This window comes from Delphinapterus leucas, chromosome 8, assembly GCF_059928025.1.
Source record: "Delphinapterus leucas isolate spDelLeu-1000000601 "Yukka" chromosome 8, BTC_Dleu_Yukka2, whole genome shotgun sequence".
Lineage (NCBI taxonomy): Eukaryota > Metazoa > Chordata > Mammalia > Artiodactyla > Monodontidae > Delphinapterus > Delphinapterus leucas.
This window is the reverse complement of record NC_143136.1, coordinates 45,003,564-45,019,253: the sequence shown is the minus strand read 5'-3', so window position 1 is coordinate 45,019,253 and position 15,690 is coordinate 45,003,564. Positions and strand designations below refer to the sequence as shown.

Sequence of the window (15,690 nt, the reverse complement as noted above, 5' to 3'; positions counted from 1 at the left end):
AGGGCAGTGAAATAGGTAATGTTCTTTCTGTACCGTCTTGCCACAAATAAGGGCTTTCATAGCCATTTCCTTTTTTGCTTATTTTCAAAAGAGTGAGGTATCTGTGTTCTACACAATTTCCCTGCAGTTTAGTATAGTAGCCTTTCAAGTATCATTTTTTGATGACCCCTATTTTATACTCATTCTGTACCAGTAAGCTGACACTATTTATAATCATCTCTGTTATGTACGTTACACGAAGCCAGAGGTAATGTGTTAAAACTCTTTGCATCCTGTGGCCATTAGTGACAGAACACTCAATTGTTTGTCATGCTAGGTGATAATATATCAGTTGCTTATTCTTAAAGATGCTATTGTAAAATGTGCAATATGTAAGGAATTCTTAATACTCATGATAGTGTATCATATTGCCCTGGTACAAAAATAAATTGGTTTCCTTCCTACTAGGTTTGTTCTCAATACAAAGGTTAACATGCCACATGAAGACCACATCACAGCTCTCTGTTTCTGTAATGCAGAAAAATCTGAAAACCCCACCTTGGTTACAACAAGTAAAGATGGTCACTTCAAAGTGTGGATATTAACAGATGATTCTGATATATACAGTAAGTTACTTAAATATAATATGTCTGTATGTAGTGCACAGTTTTAAGAATTGATATATTTATCTCATGAATTGTATCCATTCTGGGAGGACATTTTCTACTTTGTTTAATTCTATAGGATATTGCCCGATGTCAAAAGATTTTAGAGATTACATTTTTACATGCCTTTTCTCCCAAATCTTTACTTACTTTATGACATTCTTGATTAATCGTGTACTAGTTATTCCAGTCTGTGAGGGTACAGTAAAAAGGGCTTTTGCAGTAGTCCCTTTACTGTTCCACTAGAGGAAGATCAAGGTCTCTTGGAAGGGACGCAAATTTCAAATCAGTCAATGATTTGTAACTAAAATTTTGGAGAGGAGGTTTTTTGTTGTGTTTGTTTCTTAATCCATATTTCTTATAAATTCCGTAAAATATTATCTAGCATTTGTAGTATTTCTATGGTCTGTATTTTCACAGAAAAAGCTGTTGGCTGGACCTGTGACTTTGTGGGTAGTTATCACAAATACCAAGCAACTAACTGCTGTTTCTCCGAAGATGGCTCTTTACTAGCAGTTAGTTTTGAGGAAATAGTTACAATATGGGATTCGGAGACATGGGAACTTAAATGTACATTTTGTCAACGTGCTGGGAAAATAAGGTAGGTAAATAATTGGGGGAGTATGAAGTACTGGGTTTCTTTTTTTTTAAATTCAAACAAGTCTTTCTACATAAACTTTAGTAATTAATTTATGCTTTCTCCAGAGGTATCCTGTGGGTCAGTGGTGCCAGCAGCTAACCAAAATACTGGGAAACTAAAAAATACTGAGTTTATGAACCATGTGCATTAGTTTTCATGGTTGTACTACACAATAATAGAAGATATATATAAGCCTCAGTAGATCCAAACAATGTTTATTTTCTCAGTATTTTCATAAAAGCGATGTTATGCTCAAACTTCATTGTTTGTAATAATGGCAAGAGAATGTAACAGTAGTGTCTTCCATTTTATTTCCGGTAACTTGGGCATTTGAGGACAGAATGGGAAATGGCTGTTTCTAATTCCCAACATGTCTAATTCTGAATTTACTTTGTAAAACTTTCTTCAGAATTCATATTGCAGATTTTCCTCTTGAGACAAAGAAGCATAAAAAAGAGTTTTTGTTAAATAACTTGGTACGTTTCACATACATTTTCTCTATATGTGTCAATTATTGTACCGTACAGCATATTAGAGAAAAGAATTGGTCATCAAATCTGTTTTCCTAAAGAAACAAAATAGCTAAATAAACCTTTACTGTTGTGCTCCTTACCCTCTTCCCTGCAGAATAATTATGAACAAAAACATACATGTCTATCTAAAAATTTGCATTGCACGAAGCTAGTACTGTGCAGGAAGTCTGCAGTCCTTTGTAACTACGTGTGCTAGAACTGACTGTTGTTAACTTCCTTGTTTTAATCTAGGCACCTTTGCTTTGGGAGATTGACTTGTTCCAAGTATCTTCTTGGTGCCACTGAAAATGGCATTCTGTGCTGTTGGAATCTGCTCAGTTGTGCATGTAAGATATTCTTTGCTATAAAGTGATGACAAAGCACACAGGAAGTGGACATTAACTAATCTTTGGCATTTTAGGACTTCTGGATGATATCTTCATATCTTTACCCAGAGAATATATTATTTTTTACGTGGTACATTGTACCACCAAACTTTGGAGTGCTATGCCTGTAATAATAGACTTTGATTACAGTTGACCCTTGAGCAATGCGGGCATTAGGGTTGCCGACCCTCTGCGCAGTCAAAAATTCACTTATAACTTAAGAGAGTCAGCCAACCTTGGATTGCGCAGTTACTGGTAGCACTTGCTATTTTAAAATCCACGTGTATGTGGACCCTCACAGTTCAAATCCATGTTATTCAAGGGTCAACTGTATTTATAAGCTGCCTAATTGTCATCAAATCATCTTCCATTATCCTCACCTTTTTCCACTGTCTTCAGTGTATGACTTTGTTGCCCTCCATATTATCCATCCTCATAACAATTTGAGGAAAGTTTCTGATAGTTCATAATGCATACTAACCTGCAGTATTCCTGACAGCATTAAATTTGAATGTAGCCTATCACAATCCTCCTAACAAATGTGAACTTTGTGGCATTTTACTCATTCGAGTATATGTTTGGAGGACATTGTGGCTACTTTGTAATAATGTGTGTGATAACATTTTTTTAAATATTCTCTACAGTGATTCTGGTTAACATTTTGCCCACATTTAGCAGTAGTGGGAAAGCACCAGACAGAAGTTGCACTGCTTTAACTGTTTTTCTGCTTCTTGCCCCTCGTTTTAGCGCAGACTTCCACAGATTATGTCAGTGTGTTCTCCATGTATTATCTGGAATGGTAAAATCCCTCTTCCTAAAAATAGTAGAATTGATTGTCCCAATAAATATTGAGTACCTAGTTTAAATAACAAGCTTAAGAAAGCTTTTGGTAAATCTCTTCTTAGAAGTGAATCACTTTTTTTCCCCCAGTGGAGTGGAGTGCAAAATTAAATGTGAGAGTTATGGAACCTGATCCCAATTCAGAGAATATTGCTGCAATCTCTCAGTCTTCCATGGGTTCAGACTGTAAGTACAGACCATTCTTTGACAGAAGAAGTCTATTACCTAAATTTTCTTTTTAACACCTTTAATATAATTTGATTTAAACTTACCTTCAAATCAGATGTCCATTTGAAGCCATTTGCCTGACCACTGCCCTTCCTTTCTTGAGTTCCAGCTCCAGCACATCCCTCATTTTTCAACATGTCATTTGCTACTCAGCCTTCAAAATCCAAGAGACATTTTGCCTCTTTGAAGCATTCCTAAATCCCCCAAGGAGCTTTTATCATTCCTCTATGATCTTGAAGCTCTTTATACAGATCTCTGTTCTAGTGCTTAAGACAAAATACTGCCATAGTATTTTGGTGTCTGTTTTCTGCAGTTGACCCTGCTCTCAGAAACAGAAATTTTTGTTTCTGTTTTTCACCTTCAAAGCCCTCATTCCTAACCGGCTTGGCACATAGTAAGCATCAAGTAGATATTTGTTGACTCAAAGCCTAAAATAATCATGACCTTATCAATTTATTCAATGGGGTAAGTCCCAGGATGAGTGTGGTCTGCCAATCTGAGGCTGAAACTAACCTTTGCAGGCAAAATGTTGTTGTCTGTTTGGTTTTTTTTTCTCTAGTGTTTGTGTTTAGACCTAGCGAGCCAAGGCCATTGTATATTCAAAAAAATATCTCCAGAGAGGAAGTCCAGTGGGGAGTGTTTGTTCCACGAGATGTCCCTGAATCATTCACCTCAGAAGCCTACCAGTGGCTGAACAGATCGCAGTTTTACTTCCTAACAAAATCACAGGTAACCATCCACCTCAGAAAAGGCGGTCATCTCTTATGTGTGATTTTCAGTTGCTTTACTATTTGATAGTAATAGCCCAGGCCAAGTGGAATAGTTTTATTAAAGGATTACTCCTCTCCCCTCCCACTCCCCTGCCAAATCGTCTTATGTGCTCTGTACAGTCATATTACTGGTGGGAGTATATTAGCCCACACCTTTGGGGTTAAGTATTGCTTGCATTCACTCACTCCGTGACACCAAAAAAGATATGACCTAGAAGATAACTAGAATACTTTAAATTGTATTTATTAGAATGGCTCTTTTTTAATTTTAGTATTTGATTTACCATAAAGAAATCAGTGGCTTAAGTTTGACCCATCAGTTGAATTTTATTTCATTACCAATTCTTAAAAATGATCTTTGAGGACAATCTTACAACTGTCACAGCAGTTATTAAATACGTTTTCAGTCTTGTATTACTTTTCTGTGAGCAGATATATTTATATCAAGATGAAAAGTCAACATCATTTTCTAACTTTACCATTTAGATTTGCACTCTACAATTTATATTTTGCATCGTTCATTGACCTCTCTTTTCAGAGTTTATTGACATTCAGTATGCAGTCTCCAGAAGAGAAACTCACACCAACAAGCAAACAGGTATGTTCTAGTCACTCGTGGTGCAGATCATGCACATTGCCTCCCTGCAAAGATAAAGTTATCTTTTAGAACTCAGCTATGAGAAAAATGTTTTACCTGCCCTAAAGTGGAATTAAAATTACATACTTAGAAACTACTTGCTTCGTTTGATGTGATAGTGCTCTTTGAAAATGTAGTCTCAATTTGTAATATCAGTAATATATGCTTGTGATTTAAAGAATCAAATAGTTCTACAAGACTTCTTGGGGAAAACTTGAACATCACCACCACTGCTGTTACCCACAAAGATACTCTCAACTCTTTGAGTTGAAGTTTTTATTTACTTCCATATCTCTAAGAAACATGTTTATATTGCTAATTCCGGATTTTTTAGATCTAGGTATTATTTGTTAACTCTGATCTATTGAAGTTTCTTTCACACCACTCCCGCCATATACATAACATACCCCGCATATTTTCTGTCGCCTAATTTTTCCAGTATAGATAAATTGGTCAGGTCACTGTTCATCCTTAAACATGTAAACACAATTCATAGCTGAGCCACATAGTAATAAACAGGTTGTTTTTCCTTTTGTGACCAACTTCTTTTCTCTGGAGTTAATGATTGCCTTCTTTTTTCATTTGCTCAGTTTCCTATTTACTTCTCACCTAATTCACCCCTAATCTCTACCCTGTAAGTCCTCTCTCATTATTTTAAGACATATTAGGTATTCTTTCGAGTCTTGAAGAAATATTTTCAAGAGCCTCTGACCTTCTTTCTGAACTGATTGCCCTGTAAACCTGCTGCACAGTAATCATCTTAGGATCTACATTTGCTACCATTCTGGGGGTTTATTCACATCTACTGTAATAGATCCTGTAGTTTTTCTCCTTTGGTCACTCCCTTGCTTTGGTAAAGCACATCCTATTGGTGCATGGGAAGTAAATTTAAGACATTGCATGTTTGGACATGCTTTTATTCTCTCCCATTGGATTGGTTGGTTGCGTAGAGTTCTAGGTTGAAAATCATTTTGTCTTAGAACTTTGAAGATACTGTCTTATACTTTATCTGTATCCTGACTTGTTTATTTTTCTCTGAAAAAAATTCATTGAATTCGTTTAACATTTTTTTGTTGATCATTACTGTATGTTCTAGACATTTGAGATATATCAGTGAGCAAAAGAGTCAGGTCTCTAAACTAGTGGTGTTTATAGTCTAACAGGAAGGCACAGGTAATAAACATCAAGTAAGTAAAATATATAGTATTTTAGAAGGCAATAAGAATTATGGGAGGAGGAATGGTGGGAAAGGGAATGTGGAGTGCAGTTTGCCTTTTTAAATAAAGCAGTCAAAACAGGCTTTAATGAAAAGACTTTGACTTTTCCTCTGAGTTAAATGTAGAGCCCCCTTCGAGGGTTTTAATCAAAAAACTGTCTAAGGAGAAGAATTAATTCTTTTGCCTTCATTTTCTCTAGAACTGCTATTATTTACTGCTGGACCTTCTAGAATGGTGCTCTCTAATATTCTTATTTTTTCTCCTGTTTTCTTCCTGTTGTCTGAGAGGTTTCCTCGTCTTTTCGTCTGATCCTCTATTTTTTTTCTCTCATTTCCATTAGGTTTTTATTTCCAATATGTTTTGGAGATTTTCATCAAAGTCTCATGACTCTTGGCTGTCTGCTCTTATTTAAAAGTGAGCAAAATCGCCATTTGGAGGTTTTCTACCTCTGGCCTCCACTATCTGCCTGAGCTATTAAGAGAAAATCTCCAAGTCATTATTTTTAGGACTTTTTCTCTTAGATTGGTCAAATTGTCCAGATAGAATTCTTCCGAATTCTTGCCTAAAAGATGTCAACCTGGCTGCCAGTGTTCTGAGAAGCACCCTCTATGGAACACAACTGCCTTCAGCTGTGAGGGCACCTCCACCCCGCCACACACCAAGCCATCCTTTCTAAAGACACACTTTATTTCGCTCTTCAAGGAACATACTGCCAGCCCTCTGCTGGGGCTGAGGAGGAGATCTGGAAACCTGAATGCTCTCTAAATAGACCTTCAACCAGGCTAACTGTTTTCTTTCTTTTTTTTTTTAGCCTTTTACAGAGGAGGTACTGTTACTATTAGTACCAATTCTTGAGTGTTTGCGGGATTCTGCAGTATAAATGGGGATGCTTTTAGCTTTCTTCACCACCAGCTTAGAATCCTGCTTTCTCATTTCTCTACCAATTTTCTCATTTCTCTACCACCATTCAAACTACTTTTCACTTTCCACATCACACAGTGTCTTTAGTACTGTGGATTTATGCTCTTTTGAAAACCCGTTTGCTTCCATTTTTGTAGGATTGGGGGCCTAAGTAGTGGTGGATGCACATTTTGTTCTGTCATCGAAGTGTCTGCTGTTAGCTTTTCACATAGTAAATTGACTGCCCTCAGTTGCTTTACCTGTGAAATGAAAGAATCATACTAGATAATTTCTATAGTTCCTTCCATCGGACATGTTATGACTGTGATACTTCTTTTTTTTTTTCTTTTTTTTTTTTTTTTTTGTGGTACGTGGGCCTCTCACTGTTGTGGCCTCTCCCGTTGCGGAGCACAGGCTCTGGACGTGCCGGCTCAGCGGCCATAGCTCACGGGCGCAGCCGCTCCGCGGCATGTGGGATCTTCCCGGACCGGGGCACGAACCCATGTCCCCTGCATTGTCAGGCGGACTCCCAACCACTGCGCCACCAGGGAAGCCCTGTGATACTTCTTATTGCCTCAGAGGCAGTTCCTCTTCTTTAATGAAGTAATTTATTTCCCTTTGTCTTAAATCCTTACAGCTATTAGCAGAAGAAACTCTTCCAACAACCCCATTTTATTTCATATTGGGAAAGCACAGACAGCAACAGCAGGATGACAAGTTAAATGAAGCTTTGGAGAATGAACTGGTACAACTACCCTTAACAGAAAACATACCTGCAATTAGTGAGGTAAGTCATTATTAATTACTTATTAGTGTGAAACATAAGTTTATTATAATATTAATAGTGTAAATTAATTGCTTATACCAATATGAAATGGGTTATATGCAGTAAAGTTCCTTAAGTTAGAGTTTATTTATACAGTCAATCTGTAACAACTAATTTTTAAATAATCATTTATACACTGTGCAATTTTTTTTTGAATTTTTGGATTTTATTTATTTTTTTATACAGCAGGTTCTTATTAGTTATCTATTTTATACATATTAGTGTATACATGTCAATCCCAATCTCCCAGTTAATCCCACCACCACCACCACCCCCCTCTGCCACGTTCCCCCCTTGGTTTCCATACCTTTGTTCTCTACACCTGTGTCTCTATTTCTGCCCTGCAAACCGGTTCATCTGTAGCATTCCTCTAGGTTCCACATACATGTGTTAATATACGATATTTGTTTTTCTCTTTCTGACTTACTTCACTCTGTATGACAGTCTCTAGGTCCATCCACGTCTCTACAGGTGATCCAATTTTGTTCCTTTTTATGGCTGAGTAATGTTCCATTGTATATTTGTACCACATCTTCTTTATCCATCCATCTGTTGATAGGCATTTAGGTTACTTCCATGACCTGGCTTTTGTAAATAGTGCTGCAGTGCACATTGGGGTGCATGTGTCTTTTTGAATTATGGTTTTCTCTGGGTATATACCCAGTAGTGGGATTGCTGGGTTATACGGTAGTTCAATGTTTAGTTTTTGAAGGAACTTCCATGCTGTTCTCCATAGTGGCTGTATCAATTTACATTCCCACCAACAGTGCAAGAGGGTTCCCTTTTCTCCACACCCTCTCCAGCATTTATTGTCTGTAGATTTTCTTATGATGCCCATTCTAACTGGTGTGAGGTGATACCTCATTGTACTTTTGATTTGCATTTCTCTAATAATTACTGTTGTTGAACAGCTTTTCATGTGCTTCTTGGCCATCTGTATGTTTTCTTTGGAGAAATGTTTATTTAGGTCTTCTGCCCATTTTTGCATTGGGTTGTTTGTTTTTTTAATATTGAGCTGCATGAGCTGTTTATATATTTTGGAGATTAATCCTTTGTCCATTGATTCGTTTGCAAATATTTTCTCCCATTCTGAGGGTTGTCTTTTTGTGTTGTTTGTAGTTTCCTTTGCTTTGCAAAAGCTTGTAAGTTTCATTAGGTCCCATTTGTTTATTTTTGGTTTCATTTCCATTACTCTAGGAGGTGGATCAAAAAAGGTCTTGCTGTGATTATGTCAAAGAGTGTTCTTCCTGTGTTTTCCTCTAAGAGTTTTATATTGTCCGGTCTTATACTTAGGTCTCTAATCTGTTTTGAGTTTATTTTTGTGTATGGTGTTAGGGAGTGTTCTAATTTCATTCTTTTACGTGTAGCTGTCCAGTTTTCCCAGCAACACTTATTGAAGAGGCTGTCTTTTCTCCATTGTATATCCTTGCCTCCTGTGTCATAGATTAGTTGACCATGGGTGCGTGGGTTTATCTCTGGGCTTTCCTGTTCCATTGATCTATATTTCTGTTTTTGTGCCAGTACCATATTTTCTTGATTACTATAGCTTTGTAGTGTAGTCTGAAGTCAGGGAGTCTTGTTCCTCCAGCTCCATTATTTTTCCTTAAGACTGCTTTGGCTATTCAGGGTCTTTTGTGTCTCCATACAAATTTTCATGTATTTTGTTCTAGTTCTGTAAAAAAAATGCCATTGGTAATTTGATAGGGATTGCATTGAATCTGAAGATTGCTTTGGGTAGTATTGTCATTTTCACAATGTTGACTCTTCCAATCCAAGAACATGGTATATCTCTCCATCTGTTTGTGTCATCTTTGATTTCTTTCATCAGTGTCTTATAGTTTTCTGAGTACAAGTCTTTTACCTCCTTAGGTAGCTTTATTCCTAAGTATTTTATTCTTTTCGTTGCAATGGTGAATGGGATTGTTTCCTTAATTTCTCTTTCTGATCTTTCGTTGTTGGTGTATAGGAATGCAAGAGATTTCTGTGCATTAATTTCGTATCCTGCAACTTTACCAGATTCATTGATTACCTCTAGTAGTTTTCTGGTGTTATCTTTAGAATTCTTTATGTATAGTGTCATGTCATCTACAGACAGTGACAGTTTTACTTCTTCTTTTCCAGTTTTGATTCCTTTTATTTCTTTTTCTTCTCTGATTGCTGTGGCTAGGACTTCCAAAACTATGTTGAATAATAGTAGCAAGAGTGGACATCCTTGTCTTGTCCCTGATCTTAGAAGAAATGCTTTCAGTTTTTCACCCTTGAGAATGATGTTTTCTATGGGTTTGTCATATATGGCCTTTATTATGTTGAGGTAGGTTCCCTCTGTGCCCACTTTCTGGAGAGTTTTTATCATAAATGGGTGTGGAATTTTGTCAAAAGCTTTTTCTGCGTCTATTGAGATGATCATATGGTTTTTCTTCTTCAGTTTGTTAATATGGTATATCATATTGGTTGATTTGCATATATTGAAGAACCCTTGCATCCCTGGGATAAATCCCACTTGATCATGCTGTATGATCCTTTTAATGTGTTGTTGGATTCTGTTTGCTAGTATTTTGTTAAGGATTTTTGCATCTATATTCATCAGTGATATTGGTCTGTAATTTTCTTTTTTTGTAGTATCTTTGGTTTTGGTATCAGGGTGATGGTGGCCTCATAGAATGAATTTGAGAGTGTTCCTTCCTCTGCAATTTTTTGGAAGAGTTTGAGAAGGATGGGTGTTACCTCCTCTCTAAATGTGTGATAGAATTCACCTGTGAAGCCATCTGGTCCTGGACTTTTGTTTGTTGGAAGATTTTTAATCACAGTTTCAATTTCATTACTTACGATTGGTCTGTTCATATTTTCTGTTTTTTCCTGATTCAATCTTGGAAGGTTATACCTTTCTAAGAATTTGTCCATTTCTTCCAGGTTGTCCATTTTATTGGCATAGACTTGCCTGTAGTAGTCTCTTATGATGCTTTGTATTCCTGCAGTGTCTGTTGTAATTTCTCCTTTTTCATTTCTAATTTTATTGATTTGAGTCCTCTCCCTCTTTTACTTTTTCTTTCTTTCTTTTTTTTTTTTTTTTTTGGTCAGCTTTGCTTGTGGTTCAAGAGATTCTGCAGAGGACAGTCACTGTAGCCAGTGACAACAGTGATGCCGTGTGTGTGTATGCGAGTATAAGCATCCCCTCAGAACATGAGCTGCCATACTTGACTCTATGTTGGAATCTCGCAAGTTTTTAAAAATAAGGAAAAATTTTTTTTATGAAAAAGCCTTGGCTGCACTCTAGACCAATCAAATCAGAATCCCTGGAGTGGGACCCATGAATTGGTATTTTTAAAAACCTCTTTTTCTTGATGAGTCTGGCTAAAGGTTTATCAATTTTATCTTCTCAAAGAACCAGCTTTTAGTTTTATTGATCTCTGCTATTGTTTTCTTTGTTTCTATTTCATTTATTTCTGCTCTGATCTTTATGATTTATTAGCTTCTACTAACTTTGCGTTTTGTTTGTTCTTCTTTCTCTAGTTCCTTTAGGTGTAGGGTTAGATTGTTTGAGATTTTTCTTGTTTCTTGAGGTAGGCTTGTATTGCTATAAACTTCCCTCTTAGATCTGCTTTTGCTGCACCCCATAGGTTTTGGATTGTCATGTTTTCATTGTCATTTGTCTCCAGGTATTTTTTAATTTCCTCTGATTTCTTCAGTGTTCTCTTGGTAACGTATTGTTTAGCCTCCATGTGTTTGCGTTTTTTACGTCTTTTTGCCTGTAATTGAGTTCTAATCTCATAGCGTTGTGGTTGGAAAAGATGCTTGATATGATTTCAGTTTTCTTAAATTTACTGGGGCTTGATTTGTGACCCAAGATGTAATCTATCCTGGAGAATGTTCCATGTGCACTTGAGAAGAAGGTGTAATCTGCTGTTTTTGGATGGCATGTCCTATAAATAACAATTAAATCTCTCTGGTCTGTTGTGTCATTTAAAGCTGTGTTTCCTTATTAATTTTCTGTCTGGATGATCTGTCCATTGGTGTAAGTGAGGTGTTACAATCCCCCACTATTATTGTGTTACTGTCGATTTCCTTTTTTATAGCCGTTAGCAGTTGCCTTATGTATTGAGGTGCTCCTATGTTGGGTGCATATATAATTGCTATATCTTCTTCTTGGATTGATCCCTTGATCATTATGTTGTGTCCTTCTTTGTCTCTTGTAACAGTCTTTATTTTAAAGTCTATTTTATCTGATGAGTATTGCTACTCCAGCTTTCTTGTGATTTCCATTTGCATGGAATATCATTTTCCAACCCCTTCACTTTCACTCTGTATGTGTCCCTAGGTCTGAAGTGGGTCTCTTGTAGACAGCATATATATGGGTCTTGTTTTTGTATCCATTCAGCAAGCCTGTGTCTTTTGGTCAGAGCATTTAATCCGTTCACATTTAGGGTAATACCAATATGTATGTTCCTGTGACCATTTTCTTAATTGTTACAGGTTTGTTTCTGTAGGTCCTTTTCTTCCCTTGTGTTTCCCACTTAGAGAAGTTCCTTTAGCATTTGTTGTAGAGCTGGTTTGGTGGTGCTGAATTCTCTTAGCTTTTGCTTTTCTGTAAAACTTTTGATTTCTCCATCGAATCTGAATGAGATCCTTGCTGGGTAGAGTAATCTTGGTTGTAGGTTCTTCCTTTTCATCACTTTAAATATATCATGCCACTCCCTTCTGGCTTGTAGAGTTGCTGCTGAGAAATCAGCTGTTAACCTTATGGGAGTTCCCTTGTATGTTATTTGTCATTTTATCCTTGTTGCTTTCAATAATTTTTCTTTGTCTTTAATTTTTGTCAATTTGATTACTATGTGTCTTAGTATGTTTCTCCTTGGGTTTATCCTGCCTGGGACTGCACTTCCTGGACTTGGGTGGCTATTTCCTTTCCCATGTTAGGGAAGTTTTCAACTCTGATCTCTTCAAATATTTTCTCGGGTCCTTTCTCCCTCTTCTCCTTCTGGGACCCCTATAATGCGAATGTTGTTGTGTTTAATGTTGTCCCAGAGCTCTCTTAGGCTGTCTTCATTTCTTTTCATTCTTTCTTCTTTATTCTGTTCCCTGGTAGTGAATTCCACCATTCTGTCTTCCAGGCCACTTATCCGTTCTTCTGCCTCAGTTATTCTGCTATTGATTCCTTCTAGTGTAGTTTTCATTTCAGTTATTGTATTGTTCATCTCTGTTTCTTTGTTCTTTAATTCTTCTAGGTGTTTGCTCTTTAGTTTTTCTAGGTCTTTGCTAAACATTTCTTGCATCTTCTCGATCTTTGCCTGTATTCTTTTTCTGAGGTCCTGGATCATATTCACTATCATTAATTATATTCACCGTCATTATTCTGAATTCTTTTTCTGGAAGGTTGCCCATCTCCACTTCATTTAGTTTTTCTGGAGTTTTGTTCCTTCATCTGGTACAAAGTCCTGTGTCTTTTAATTTTGTCTATCTTTCTATGAATGTGGTTTTTGTTTCACAGGCTGCAGAATTGTAGTTCTTGCTTCTGCTGTCTGCCCTCTGGTGGATGAGGCTATCTAAGAAGCTTGTGCAAGCTTCCTGCTGGGAGGGAATGATGGTGGGTGGAGCTGGGTGTTGCTATGGTGGGCAGAGCTTGGTAAAACTTTAATTTGCTTGTTGGTTGTTTGGCCTGAGGCGACCCAGCACTGGAGCGTACCCGGGCTCTTTGGTGGGGCTAATGGCAGACTCTGGGAGGGCTCACACCAAGGAGTACTTCCCAGAACTTCTGCTGCCAGTGTCCTTGTCCCCACAGTGAGCCACAGCCACCCCCCACCTATGTAGGAGACCCTCCAACAATAGCAGATAGGCCTGGTTCAGTCTTCAGTGGGTTAGGAGACTAACCACTGGTCCTTCCCCTGGGTCCTGATGTACACACTACTTTGTGTGTGCCCTCCAAGAGTGGAGTCTCTGTTTCCCCCAGTTCTGTGGAAGTTCTGCAATCAAATCCCACTAGCCTTCAAAGTCTGATTTTCTAGGAATTCCTCCTCCTGTTGCTGGACCCCCAGGTTGGGAAGCCTGACATGGGGCTCAGAACCTTTTCCAGTGGGTGGACTTCTGTGGTATAAGTGTTCTCCAGTTTGTAGTCATCCACCCAGCAGTTACTGGATTTGATTTTATTTTGATTGCGCCCTCCCTACCATCTCATTTGCAGCTTCTCCTTTGTCTTTGGATGTGGGATATCTTTTTTGGTGAGTTCCAGTGCCTTCCTGTCGATGACTGTTCAGCAGTTAGTTGTGATTCTGGTGTTCTCACAAGAGGGAGTGAGCACACATCTTTCTACTCCACCACGTTGAACCAATCTATATACTGTGCAACTTTAATTCCCGAACTAAATGGCCTAAAACTTACAATTTCTGATTATTGTAGCCTGACATGGGTTTGGGGAGGGGTTATTTGCATAAAAGTAGGGAGTTCTTTTTTTAATCTATTTTTTTAATTATTAATTTTATTTATCGACTGCATTGGGTCTTCGTTTGTTGCGTGCATGCTTTCTCTAGTTGCGGCGAGCGGGGGCCACTCTTCGTTGCAGTGTGCAGGCTTCTCATTGAGGTGGCTTCGCTTGTTTCAGAGCACAGGCTCTAGGTGCACGGGCTTCAGTAGTTGTGGCACGCGGGCTCAGTAGTTGTGGTGCCTGGGTTTAGTTGCTCTGTGGCATGTGGGATCTTCCCAGACCAGGGCTCAAACCCATGCCCCCCTGCATTGGCAGGCAGATTCTTAACCACTGCACCATCAGGGAGCCCCAAAAGAAAAGTAGGGAGTTCTTTGGTTTGGTTTTTCTGTGGGGAGAGCCTACTGTTGATGAAAGCCTTGGCATTTCATCTTTTTAAATGAAACCCTGTTTTTCTGTTTTACTGTAGCTTCTTCACACTCCAGCCCATGTACTGCCATCTGCTTCTTTCCTGTGCTCCATGTTTGTAAATTCATTGCTGCTGTCTAAGGAGACTAAGAGGTAAGGCAGTTCATAAGATATGTTTAGATAAACAGGATGGTTTGTGTTATCCTTGATTAGAATATTCTTTCCCTGTATTTCTCTTTATTTCGGCTTTGACCTATAGTTAAAGGATATAGGATTACTAAGTCAAATAAATAAAATTCGTTGAAACTAAATATCAGAGATCTTTCGTGGTAATGTTTTAAGGGTTTCAAAATTTCATGTTTTATAAATTTACCTGTTCTTTTATAATCATAATTTTTAAAGTGTATTCAGTAACAAGAATTTTCATTTATTTTGTTCATGATTGTTTTTTCATAGATACCTTAAATTGGAAAGTTATTGTTTAGAAATATTTTTTAATAGTAATTGTTGTATTTTATTCTGTTATTGTTAAAGTGCTGAAGAAATTCCTGATGATGTCAGTATGGAAGAAGAAAAAGAAAGTGTTGATTCAGATGAAGAAAATAACTTCACTGAAGAGGTCCAGGATACAAATAACACAGATTTGGGAAAAGACATTATACATCAGTTGTCAAAATCTGAAGAAAAGGAACTGAGAAAATTTAGGAAAGTAGACTACAGCTGGATAACTGCTCCTTAAGCCTTGGAGAATAGAGAGGGAGGGTTTTACACTTTGTGTTTTTTTGTTTTGTGGTTGTTTTTTTGTTTGTTTTTATTGTATGTTGCTGTTCCAGAATTGTATTTTAATGTTATTTCTGTTCATAAAATGTTAAATATTAACAGGCTCTACTTTTTAAATGACTGGTAATATTAAGCTACATTTGCATCATGTTTTAGTTGCTAAATACATCATCTCATTTCACTTATCAGCCCTATAGAGTAGCTAGATATTTTCTTCACAGGTGCTATAGCAGAGCTGGGACTTGAATTTTTACAGCGTAAGTCCCCCGTCTGCAATTCGGAGATAGATAGATATAAAAAGTCAAAAGGTTTTGTTGATGATGTTAAGTTCAAAATTCATTTGGTGGCCAAATATGACCTGAACTGATATGAGGTTCTCTGTAGTCTTGTTTGATCCCTCTTAGAGTATTTCTCATAGAGAAATTTAGAGAAATGATTTGATTATGGTGGTATTTCACAGACCCCACTGAGGATTTTATATAATATGACC

At 37.4% G+C, this 15,690-nt stretch overlaps 1 protein-coding gene across 1 annotated transcript in view; it reads left to right on the top strand.

Moving 5' to 3' along the window:
* WDR75 (WD repeat domain 75) overlaps positions 1 to 15,299 on the top strand; it is a 41,156-nt gene extending 25,857 nt beyond the window's left edge. Inside the window, exons 13-21 of the mRNA XM_022567237.3 lie at positions 448 to 605; positions 1,065 to 1,245; positions 2,049 to 2,143; positions 3,113 to 3,208; positions 3,810 to 3,979; positions 4,559 to 4,618; positions 7,412 to 7,561; positions 14,482 to 14,573; positions 14,955 to 15,299. Coding sequence (XP_022422945.1) covers positions 448 to 605; positions 1,065 to 1,245; positions 2,049 to 2,143; positions 3,113 to 3,208; positions 3,810 to 3,979; positions 4,559 to 4,618; positions 7,412 to 7,561; positions 14,482 to 14,573; positions 14,955 to 15,159 — 1,207 coding nt within the window. The 3' untranslated portion in view covers positions 15,160 to 15,299. The remainder of the gene's footprint in view (positions 1 to 447; positions 606 to 1,064; positions 1,246 to 2,048; positions 2,144 to 3,112; positions 3,209 to 3,809; positions 3,980 to 4,558; positions 4,619 to 7,411; positions 7,562 to 14,481; positions 14,574 to 14,954) is intronic.
* Positions 15,300 to 15,690: the final 391 nt, after the last annotated feature.